Source organism: Plasmodium yoelii, assembly GCF_900002385.2.
Source record: "Plasmodium yoelii strain 17X genome assembly, chromosome: 14".
Lineage (NCBI taxonomy): Eukaryota > Apicomplexa > Aconoidasida > Haemosporida > Plasmodiidae > Plasmodium > Plasmodium yoelii.
Window position 1 is genome coordinate 1,807,349 of NC_036186.2, and position 13,065 is coordinate 1,820,413.

General features: G+C 21.1%; 2 protein-coding genes across 2 annotated transcripts; one reads left to right on the top strand and one right to left on the bottom strand.

Annotated features, from left to right (window-relative positions):
* Nucleotides 1-706: 706 nt before the first annotated feature.
* PY17X_1446200 (conserved Plasmodium protein, unknown function) lies at nucleotides 707-5,811 on the top strand (the record flags this gene model as incomplete). The annotated part of the gene is made up of 21 exons (XM_022957627.1): nucleotides 707-952; nucleotides 1,097-1,254; nucleotides 1,358-1,445; nucleotides 1,551-1,598; nucleotides 1,683-1,742; nucleotides 1,862-2,002; nucleotides 2,137-2,334; nucleotides 2,435-2,498; nucleotides 2,660-2,885; nucleotides 3,086-3,149; nucleotides 3,324-3,428; nucleotides 3,830-3,955; nucleotides 4,050-4,118; nucleotides 4,270-4,290; nucleotides 4,440-4,598; nucleotides 4,718-4,802; nucleotides 4,905-4,976; nucleotides 5,095-5,171; nucleotides 5,267-5,398; nucleotides 5,542-5,609; nucleotides 5,727-5,811. The coding sequence occupies 21 exons, from the start codon at nucleotides 707-709 to the stop codon at nucleotides 5,809-5,811; spliced, it is 2,292 nt and encodes a 763-aa protein (XP_022812986.1).
* A 421-nt stretch (nucleotides 5,812-6,232) lies between these two features.
* On the bottom strand, nucleotides 6,233-12,160 carry PY17X_1446300 (ABC transporter C family member 2, putative; the record flags this gene model as incomplete). The annotated part of the gene is made up of 1 exon (XM_720341.2): nucleotides 6,233-12,160. One exon carries the CDS (start codon nucleotides 12,158-12,160, stop codon nucleotides 6,233-6,235), a length of 5,928 nt encoding a protein of 1,975 aa, XP_725434.2.
* Between the last annotated feature and the right edge of the window lie 905 nt (nucleotides 12,161-13,065).

A 13,065-nucleotide genomic window follows, 5' to 3' on the forward strand; every position in this document is an offset into this window, starting at 1 on the left:
ATAGATTTTTTTTATTCGTTTTTTTAGTCATATTGTATTTCTTTTCCTTATTTCAATGTTTACATTTCCGTGTTTTGTTTTATTTTGTTCTTCAGTTTATTAGTTTAAAAAAAATAAAGATAAATATAAATATATACATGTTTATATGTTTATATTTTTCCTACAATAATTCATATTAATGTTATTGTTGTTTATTGGAATAACATTTTTACTATTTTTAATACCTGTGATAGTTTCCCCTTTTTATATGCATTAATATATACACCTTATTTATACTACCTCGGCGGGAAACTAATTCATTTCCTATTCATCTCGTATATGCACACAGTTGTATTATATATATGTATATATATTTTACTTATTTTACTTATTTTATTTATTTTACTTATTTTATTTATGCTTATGCAAATGTAATTAGTCAAGCTAATGTAATTGGAGAGATTTGAGCGTGACAGCGTTGTTTTACTATCAAGCAAAAAAGTAACGAGCTGATGAAAAAATTGATAAAGTATAATGTCAAAATAATATAACAAAACGATTAGGAGTATACTTAAAAAATGTGTGTAAGAGAGAGTTTAAAAAATAATTAAATTTATTTTCAATATGCTCACCAATAAAAAAGTTACAAAAATATTACTATTAACACACACACACATTTGAAATAAAACTATAAACGGAAATATGTAGCTCACATATAATATAAAAAATGAACACAATTAGAGTAAAATTAAAAGAAATTCAACGTTTTAGTTATATAATAAAATCACCATTCTACAGTTCTGTTGTTATAAATAATTTTGAAATAAAAACAAATGAAAAATTATTAATTAGTAATATTAATACAAGAAAAGATGATAAATACTTAATTAAAAATTGTATAAATTTTATGAACAATTTTGAAAACTTTTCAATAATATGCTGTGCCTGTAATGACCCCAAAAATAAAGTCCAGGTGAAATAGGGACATGAAAAATAAATGGAAAAAAAACAAAAACAAAAAAAAAAACAAAAAAAAAAACAAAAAAAAATAAACCGTGCGTAACTTATATATTTTATATATCCATTTTTACCCATTTTTATGCATTTTTTTCGAAAGCTAAAAAAATCGTTGTGGTTTGCAAGCGTGGGACTGGAAATGAAAGATTTCTTGGAACATTGTTACAAAGATAATGAAGAATTATTAAATGAAAAGAAAAAAATATTGGAAGAAGTCGCAAATATAGAATGCCCTGTTATATTAAAGGACAAAAATGCGTAATTTGAAAATGAAATATAAAAAAGAGCAAAATAAATACAATGATAACATTATTCTTAATGCATACAATCTTATTCATTATATTTTTATAATTTCATTTAGGGTTTTAATAGAAAGTGCAATTGCCCCAAAAAAAGTAATAAACTCTGCAAAGAGGATGAGATATTTTTTCAACATTTCTGAAGTTCATGTAAGCAAGCATTATTTGGCTATATTAATATCATTTAACAATTCTAACTATAAATTTCCATGTATTTAGTATTTTTTTTAAATAACTTTTTTAATTTTTACATAGACTTGCAGGAAATGCCACCAAAAAAATAAGTGTAAGCGTTTTCTTCAGGTGCGTAAAAAAAAGAAGAAAAAAAAGAAAAAAAAAGATATATTTATTTTATCATTAATTTTTTTTTTTTTTTATATGGTGTAGAAATATGCAGGAGAACCTGACTTCTCTGATTTTGCTCGGGTGTTTATCGGATTTTATAATGTAAGTGACATTAATATGAATATAAAAAAAATAAAACAAATAAAAACAATATATTCCTCAATTTGTATATTTTACAAAACTAAGGATACATTTTTGCCTTAATTTTATTTTTTGTTCAGGTTTGCAAAGCTTATATAAAAAGAAACGAAACAGATCGAGAAACATTAAGACATATAGTGGAAAAAGTACAACATTTTCATTGTATTCTTTTTTATATGTATAGTTATATGATCAAACATAAACATTTTAACTATAACAATGTAAGAATGGAAAGAAAAAAATAATAATTATGTAAAATATATAAGAATAGTTATACACACACAAAATATATATATTTTACATGATGTTGTTCCTATATTTATTATTATATTTTTTATTTAAAATTTGAATTAAGGTTGAAGAAGGTAACAAAAACATTGTATTGAATTATTTAAAGGAAAAAAGAAAAAACATGTTGCTCATAAAAAGTCAAAAAACTCAGGAAAAAATATTAAATATACCAAAAGAATATTCTGAGGTTTTAATACCAACAGAAAAAGCAAAAATGAAGAAAAAACAAAAAACAATTTTCGAAAAAATACAAAAATTTAGGGTAATATGAAGAAGGAAAAAAAAAAAAAAAATATGAATAACAAAATAAGTTATATTGACACATTTTATTTGACAATATTATTATATTTTTCTTTTTATAGAGAAAATCTCGAATGTTAGAAGATGAACAAAAGTTTATATGGGTTGAAGAAAAAGAAGATGAAGGTATTTAGCAATATATTTATTCAGACTTGTTAATTAAAAATGAATAAATAAATATATATATGTATGCATGTGTGTGTGTTGAGTTTTAGCCAATATTAAGTAAAAATGGGACGAACAAATATTTTTCCTATATATATATATATTTTATATAATATTTATAGATATTCATGAAGAAAATAAGGGGCCTGAATTTGATCAACTTTATAATGCCAATTTGAATGAAGATTATAATATGACATATAATGATAATAAAGAAGATAATAGTTTAAAAGAAATAAAAACTGAAAACAATCCAATGCTACGTTTTCAATATATAACAAAAAAAAATGAACATACAACTTCAAATAATATATCAATATATAACAACTTGTATAGAAAATATTCAGAGTAAGTATCATAAAAATATGTTTATATATAATTTATTTCAGGATATTGTTTTTTTATTTTATTTTGCTTTCTTTAATTATGCTGAAATTATATATTATCACTTCATATAGCCATAGCAACTATTTTTTTATTTTTTTAAATAAATATAAATAGCTTTTATATATTTTATTGATTTGTTTACCATTTATTTCTTTTTTTAGTCTATTGGAAAAAAAAGTATACATTAATTTGGATGATCAAGGGATAGATGATGAAATAGTAAAAGTAATTTTGACACAACACATTAATTTATTTATTATCATTAATCTAGATATATAAATTATAATAATTTGAAATCGATTAACTACCAAACAATATTTATATTTTCATCATTTTTTTATTGCTTGTTCATATTTTTTTATTGCATGTTCATATTTTTTTGTTTTTTTTCTATTTTAGTCAGAAAATATTTTGTTTAAAATTCCAGAAGAAGTTGGAGGATACACATTTATAAATTATATTGAGAATACACCTAATAATTATATATTTCCAATAAATGAAAATGTAACAAACAAAAAAATATTATATGACATAATAAAAGAGTTAATATATAAGTCGAATTATTACAACTACGAATGTTTTTCTGCATTTTTCTACATTTTTCTGCATTTTTCTACATTTTTTTACATTTTTCTACATTTTTTTACATTTTTCTGCATTTTTTTACATTTTTCTACATTTTTTTACATTTTTCTGCATTTTTTTACATTTTTCTGCATTTTTTTACATTTTTCTGCATTTTTTTACATTTTTCTGCATTTTTTTACATTTTTCTACATTTTTTTACATTTTTCTGCATTTTTTTACATTTTTCTGCATTTTTTTTTTTTTTTTTTTACATTTTTCTGCATTTTTTTACATTTTTCTGCATTTTTTTACATTTTTCTACATTTTTATTTTTATAGCTATACAAAGGAATACAGGTATATACAAGGGAAGAAATAAATATCGGAAGTTTTTGGAAAGGCATTGAAAATGAACAGTTAAATATAAAAAAAATCGATTTCTTTAACCCGTTTAATATAAAACATGTAAGAAATTAAAAAAAAAAATAAAATAAACTTCCATGAAGGATTATATGTAATAACCGTTTTCCTTTTTTTCCTTTTTTTCCTTTTTTTGAAGAAACTGGATTTAATGAAAAAAAAAAATGGAAGGAATACAGATAAGTTATCCTATAAAGAAGAGAATGAGGTAACAATATATATTCACACATGCATATGTACATGTACATGTATATGTATAGATATATTTTATTTAATCTGTTATTTTGAATATGGTTACTCTTCTACTTTTATATAAGGATATATTATTAATACTGTTTTATTTATTTTGTTTTTTTTAGGAAATTATGGATCTTGCAAATGTTAAAAATTCAAAACGTCAAACTGTTTTCATAATGAACTCTTATAATATATATGAACACATTGTGTATATTTCCAAATATGTGGATATATATTATATTTTTTTAATTTCATAATTTTACTATTTATTCACCTTAAATTTTTAATACAGGATATGTCAAGTTTCACAGAATATGTACATACTAAACAGAAAGGTGATAAAAAGAAACAACAACACAAAAGAAGCATAAAAGAGTTTGAAGCTACATATCAAACACAAAACATTGAAGAAGATAATGATGATGAGGATAAACGATTTGAATATTTCAAGGTACTATTATGTTTATGCACAAAAATATAAATAATATAGTTAAAATAATAAACTGAATATATGTTATGCTTATAATTTATATTATATATACAAATAATGTTTACCATTTATTTTTTCAGAAAATGAGAAGTGGCTATTCCAATATGGATCAACATAAAGAACTTGTGGAGGAAATAAATACAACATTCAATAATAATTATAATGGTATAAAATTATGTATATGTATGTATATATTTTTTTTTTTTTGAAAAATATGAAAGTAGCAAGAATGTAGAATAAAAATATTGTATTTTTTTTTTATCTTAGATGAAAATACTAACGATCGTAATTATACACATACATACAATTTGATAAGAAAAATAAATGAAGATAAATCAGGTAACTAGAAAAATAAAAATAAAAATAAATTTATATTTTTACACACAAAAACATATTATAATAAATCATGTCATTATATTTACCACATTATAAAATATGATCACTTTTTTTTTTCAAGAATCGAATGTTGTTACTTTATATGATATCGAAAAGGAGAAAAAGAGTCTTATAGAGGATGGAAAAAAAGAATTAAAGGTTAATAAATTATTATTTTAAATAAAAATAAAATAAATTATTAATTTATTCCAAAATTATACAATTTTTTTGAATTTTTTTTTTTTTTAATACAGTGTAACTCATTTTACATTTGTAAAAATATAAAATTCCCGGAGTTAATAAATAAAGATAATGATATTCCGAAACCAAAAAATGAGAGAGATATGAATTTGAATTTTCAAAAATATCTTGCTCCAAAAACAGTTGTAATATAAACATTATATCGTATATTAATTTGTTCACACACATATGTATACAAATATGATAACATAATTTGTCTTCACTGAAAATAAAGTTGCTTTATCACATTGCATCGTATCACATTGCATCATTTTTTCCAATTTTGTAGAAAAAAAACTCCAAATTTTCGGAACTATCAGAAGAAACTATAAAGGCCAATTCAACTTCAGTAAAAGGGTTAAAAATAAATGACCAGAAAAATATATGAGAATAATTTTATATGCATTTCTTATAATCAAATTAGTATCGTATTTTTAAAATACATTTTATAAATTTATTTTTTTTTTGATATAGATTTAAAAGTCTGGAACTTTTTTTAAAAAAAGAAAAAAAAAAAAATATCCAAAAAAAGAAAAATGAACATGAAGAAAAAATTTAGGATTTTATGCATATTATTGTGTTTAATAGAATTATAAAAACTATTGACATTGCGTATTAAATATATATATATATATACGCTTTATACGGTTTGTATGCATATAATGCATATGCTTTTTTCTTTTCATACTTTTATATTTATTAAAAATAAAATATACACACTATATATATATGCACGAATTTATTATACATTCAGTTGGTTTGCAATTAAATAAACTTTTTAAAAATTTTTTTGTACATTTTAATTCCGTATTTGTCACTTTAAAATAGTAATAAAAGAGAAAAAATGGTATATATTTAATCACGTCAATGCTAAAAAGGGGATAAAATTGGCTAAATTGGCTAAATTGGCTAAACTGGATAAGGCATGGTAATTTATAAAAATGTTAAATTTGTATTTTTTTTGTTATGCACATTAAAGGTCAATTAGCTTGGTCCTGTATAATATTAGCTAGCTGTGTTTGTGTTTCTACATCTGAATAGTTGCATTTATATACAACCTCGCCCTTAGAAACAACACAAATAAAATCACAAGATGATAAAGTTCTTGTATCATGAGAAATTATTAAAACAGTAATATGTTTAAAATAATTTTCAATTATATAATCAAATGGTTTTAAATTTTTTGTAAAAAAATTATTAATTTCACTATTATTTTTATTAAAATTTACAACAGGTATTTCGTCAATTAATAATAATTTATAATTTTTTCTGTTTAAATATATTCGTACTAATGATAAATATCGTATTGAATCATCAGACATTAGTATATAATTTTCATTATTTTTTTTATTTATTTTTGTATATTTAGATTTATGATATTCATTATTTTTTTTTTTTTTTGTTTTATATATATATTTATTTAAATCTGCACACGTAAGATTTATTCCAATAGTTTCAAAAGCATCAATAATTTCATTATCAGAAAATTTATGATATGGATCTATATATGTTCTTATATTCCAATGTGAAAAAACAAAAGATGATTGTGGTAAGATACCTATTATTTTTTTTTTTTCATCTAATGGAATATTTTTTATATCTATTCCATCAATTTTTATTTCTCCTTTTGATGTAGATATTAATCCTAATATTGCCATAACTATTGTACTTTTTCCTGCCCCTGATTTTCCAATAATTCCAATATTTTGACTTTTTAAAGCATAAAAATTTATATTCCTTAAACATGATTTTTCATTTGCATAATAATATATATTTTTTAATTTATCTATATATACTTTTTTTTTATAACTAACATAAACATTTTTAAATTCGAGTCCATACTTCGATTGGGGCAACTGAGTTGGGCTCACTAGTGCATTCACATTTTCACCATTTTCAAATTTTTCAAATTTTTTACTTTTGCCATTTTCAAAATGTCCAACGTGGCTGGCACTCGCCTCGTCGTTAATATTTTTAATCTTCGATAACTCCTCCAATCTTTGTATGCTACACATTTCCTTTTCTACATGTGTATAGTCATATAAGAATGATTTGATTATGTATCCTAAACTGCATGAAAATGTTATACAATAGCCAATGACTTCACTATAGCTTATATAATTATCTACATCTATATCAATGTGTTCAGGAGAATTTTTAAATATTGAAAAAAAATGCGGATATAAAATATAAAATGATGTTAAACATAAGCCTACTAATTGTATATATAAAGATGCCCATACAGTTATACCCCATTTGAATAGAGTAAAATTTCGAAGTGCATAGATACTATTTTCAAATTTTTTTAAAATCAAATCATTTTTTTTATATAAATTTATTATATCTTTTCCATTTATCGTATTACTAAATATTGAACAAATTGGAGAATGAGAACATAAATATCCTCTTTGGGCTTCTTTACATGCTACTGAATATTTTTTAAAAATTCCATAATAAACTATAATTATAATAAATGGTAACATAATATATGTTTTCTTAAACATAAATATTAATAAAATAACGGTTGAGATAAATTTTGAAATAGTAAAAAATGTTTTATAACATCGCTTAATTATTCCATTATCTAATGTATGAATATCTATTATAAATCTATTAATTATATTTCCTATGTTATGACTATAAAATGCATGAATAGGTGCATATAACATACTTTTAAATACTTCTGTATGCATTTTCCTTGCTGATATCATTATTCCATGTGCAATTACCATATAAGATATAAAAGTTGTTATTAAAGATAATGATGGTAATATAATAAAATATTTAAGATACACTAATTTTGTTTGTATGATCTCTTCATATGATTTATCTTTTGTTTTTAATAAAGCACTAACTAAAAATAATAACATATTTTTTATTTCATCTAAAAATATCGAAAATATGATAAATATAATAATACATATTATAATTACATTACCAACATTTTTAAAATACCATTTAAATGTTTCAAATTTTATATTTCCTTTTCTAGCTACATCTTTATTAGTATCATTATTACTATTATCTCTGATATAATTATTATAATATGTATAATGCTCTTTTAAATTTTTTTTTAACATTGCATTAATTTTTTCAAATTCTTCTACATCTGTTTTTTTATTTTTTAAACATTTTATTTCATTATTTTCTTTTTTATTTATAATAAAATTTCCAATATATTTCCTAATTTCATCTTTTTTTATTTTTGCTATTTCATCTGTACTAATATTATTATTTTTATCTTTTAAAATGGATTCATTAACAATTTTGTTAAAATGGTTATTCATAAGTATGGTAAATTTTTTATTCAAATTTGGCATTTCATTATTAGCTTCTGATTTAAGATGATGTAAAAGTTTTAATTCTTTTAACAAAATAATTTTATTATATATTACATTATTTTTATCGAAATGTGAATTATCTTTTTTATATACAACAGTAATATTAGAAGGGTTTTCAATATTATCATTATCTGCAATCTCAACTTGTGTTTGTGGATTATTTTGATGACATAATTCTAATGACATTGACATATAAAATACTTGATCATTTTTTTTAGAATCTTTCATTGATATTCCTGTTTTTTTGAAAAATGAAAACATTTTTTCTCTTTTTTCATTTTCTGTTTCTTTTTTAATTATTACATCTGAAATTTTTATTTCTATATTTTTTTTTTGTATATATTCATTTATATTTCCTTCAAAATATAATGACCCATTTTCTAATTTATATATATCTACATTATATTGAAGATTTTCTATAATATCTTTCATTATAAAACTGTTAAATGAATTTTCATTTATTGTTATAACAATTCCACAATGATTTTTAATATTTTTTAATTTATCTTTATCACAAAATAAATTATAAAATATGTTTCTTGATATATACGGATCTAATGAAGTGAATATATCATCTAATAAATATAAATATGACATATTATTTTTATCTAAACACTCTTTTAAATAGTTATTATTTATTAGAAATTGCAAATCCGAATATGAAAAGTTGCGATCGCTAGTGAAGCTGCTATTGCTATCGATTTTGTCGCTTTTGCCGCCTTTATCGTTTTTATCTCCTTCCTCAATTTGTTCAATTTTACCATTACATATGTTAGAACTCATCGAATTTTCAAATTGGTCACCATTATGTAATGTGAAATTTTGAACAGATTCTGAAAAACGTACTGATTTCATATTATCAATATTTTTATCATAATAATTTGTTGTAAATTTATTTAAACCCAAATTACTTTCGTGTGTATTATTAAATGTGCTTTCTTCAACATTTGCCATTTCTATATTTTCTGTACATAATTGTTTCATATTTATATAATGATAATATAAAGATCGTGCTAAAGATATTCTTGATTTTTGACCTTTGCTTAAACTATGTTCATCATTTACATATCTCATATCTAAATTTTTAAAAGAATATATATCATTTATTAGCTCACTTTGTGAAATAGCTAAATAATAAATATATGGATCAAATTTATTTTCGAATGTTATCATTGATCTTATTGTTCCATCAGATAGCCAATTAATTTGAGGTGCATATAAAACTGGCATATCATATATAAAATTTTTTATATAATAATTTCCATTTAATAATTTAAATTTCCCAAGAATGGAATTAAAAAATAATGTTTTCCCTGATCCAATATCACCTATTATTATTGCTATAGTATTATTTTTTAATGTAAAATTTACATTTTTTAATTTTATATTTTTAGATTGATTATAATTATTTTCAAATTTCACTGGTTTAAAATTACAATTTTCAAATTTTATAATTGTGTTTTTATCTATTCCATATTTTTCATCAAAAATATTTTGTGACTTAATACTCTTATTTATTTTGTTCATTTTGCCATTTTTATTTAGAATATCTATCGTTACTATTTCGCTATTATTATTATCGTCACCGTTATCTCGCCATATTTTATTATTTTCACTTTCCCACTCAATATTCGCGGCATTACCGCCATGATTATTATTATCATTATTATTATCATCATTATTATTATCATCATTATTATCATCATAACTATAACCATAATTGTCATTTGAAATCATGTTCAAAAAACTAGTGTAAAATGTATTTTTTTTTGGGGGAATAATTTCCTCTGATTTACCTTGCATGTTCATATAATTATTATTTTTTTTGTCAAAAATATAGCTATTATTATTTTTTTTGCCAGAAATATAGCTATTATTATTTTTTTTGTCAGAAATATAGCTATTATTGTTTTTTTTTTTTTTAAAATAGCTATTTGTTTTTTCATTTTTAATTTTAGAGTAAAAAAGCTTACTGGAAATATTGTCATGAAAATAATGTTTAACATATTTATTCACACGGGCATTACTTATAGGTCCTTCTAATAAATTATTGAATATAGTTGGAAAACTTACAATTCCATTAATTAACGATTTATAAACAAAAAGTGGTGTAATTACCGAATTAACATCAATATGATCATTATTATTTAGCTTGTTTTTAATATAAACAAAAAATATAACTATTTCTACACAATGAACTGAAATGGCATTAACATAATTACTTAAAGAACTTAAATAAATTCTGTATTTACAATATTTCAGTTCTTTTTCCCTAAATTTATTTACATAATCAAATGCTATAGATTCCCAATTAAACATTTTCATTAGCTTATATTCTTTTAATACATGATTCATATTATCAATTCTTTTATCTTGATATTTTAAATATTTTTTTTTAAGCATACTTGATATGAATTCACATAAAAATATAATTCCATACAATAATAATACTAAAAATATACCAATTATAATTGAATTTTTTCCCATTTTATGATAAAACATATAAAATGATATTACCAATTTAATAAACATTCCATTAGCCATTATTGCAGAAGATATAAAATATATTAAAGATGGTGTATCAATAAACATAATATTATATATGTTAATATCACCATCTTCTTTATTATTTTCAATCACATTTTCATTATCTTCTTCTAATTTATTATTTAAATCAAATTTTTTTGAAAAATTGGTAAGATTATTTGTACTTATAGTGGTATTGGCATTACTTTGGCTTGTTTCATTCTCAACTTTTATGATACAATTTTTGGATATATCATCACGTGTATTATTTTTATAATAATCTACATTTGTGCAGGTACTATTTTCACTATTATTGTTACTCATTTCAAGTAAATTGTTATTATTATTATTATTATTGTCGTGATATGGGCTTAATATACAATGATTAAATATTCCCATATTTATTTTATACAAAAAGTGCATAACAGTTACTTCCATATCGATTATAAGTTTGCTATGCATATAACTAACTATCGAATCTAAAAATAAATTCAAGGATAATACTATTATAAGAACAAAAGCAGATAATAGTTTTGCAGTTTTAAATTGTAATAATGGGGAAAAAACATAATGCCCTTTTATTATTGATATATATTTTTCTATACAAATAGCAACGAATACTAAATACAATGCGTGGAATATATAAAGTAATGATATAATCAGCACTGGTTGTATGAAGGTATAGGCCAATGCCGAAATCAGTCCTCTATTATATTCATAATAATCCTCATCCTCAATTCTGTCATTTTTTTTGTTTCTGTCATTTTTTTTTTTAACAATAAAACTAAAAATTTTTGAAAAAATTTGACTTAAAAATGATTTTTTTTTTTTTCTAAAAACTTTTAAATTTTTCATCAAATAATATTCATAATATCCTATAATTGGTTTCCTTCCAATATTTGGCAAAACAAACTCTTCAGTTTTATTTATACTATTTATTAATTTAGTTATCCAATGAAATGTAAAAAAATTAATAAATGACAATTTATTTTTATCTACCTCCTTTTCCCCCTCATTTTTATCTATATTATTTTTCTTCATTTTTCGGTTCATCTATTTATGACAGTTCGTAACTATATATCTAACACTATGCGTAACTATATATATAACACTATGCGTAACTATATATCTAACACTATGCGTAACTATATATCTAACAGTTTATATATCTAACAGTTTATATATCTATGTATATGCGTTGGCTTATTACTTGTGTATTTTTATTTTTATTTTTATTTTCATGTGCATGAATTCCATGAATTACAAATTCCGTAATCGAAAATTGTCTCAGAATTTATAATAAAACTATAAACAATAATATACAAACTTTAAAATATATACATATTGTTCAATATATATATATATGCAAATGACAATACTTTTCTTAAAAATGGTGATTATAATTAATGAGTAAAAAGTGGTGAAAAATTGTGAAAAATTGTGAAAAAGTGGTGAAAAATTGTGAAAAATTGTGAAAAATTGTGAAAAAATTGTGAAAAAATGGTAGTATGTATAACTATGTGTAAAAATATATATATAATAATAATATGATTAATACATTTTTTGCTAAAAACAAAATTATGAACAAATTAAAAGCTTATTTGATACAAAATAGGTGTATAAAACATTGTTTGGAATATATATATATGAATTAAAAACTGTTAAAAATGTTAAAAATGTTAAAAATGTTAAAAATATTAAAAATGTTAAAAAAAATTAAAAACATTCATCATGGATATGTAGAAACATACAAATATATATTTATTATTTATAACATTGTCAAATTGTTTGCATACATAGAATACAACAGATACAATGCTACATTGTGTGTTATGCTTAAAATTTCAAATATAAACATTTTTTTAATAATATATTTTTAATTATATTAGTTAATACATTTTCCAAATACTAGACATTATAGAAGTAATATTTCAGACATTTTCATA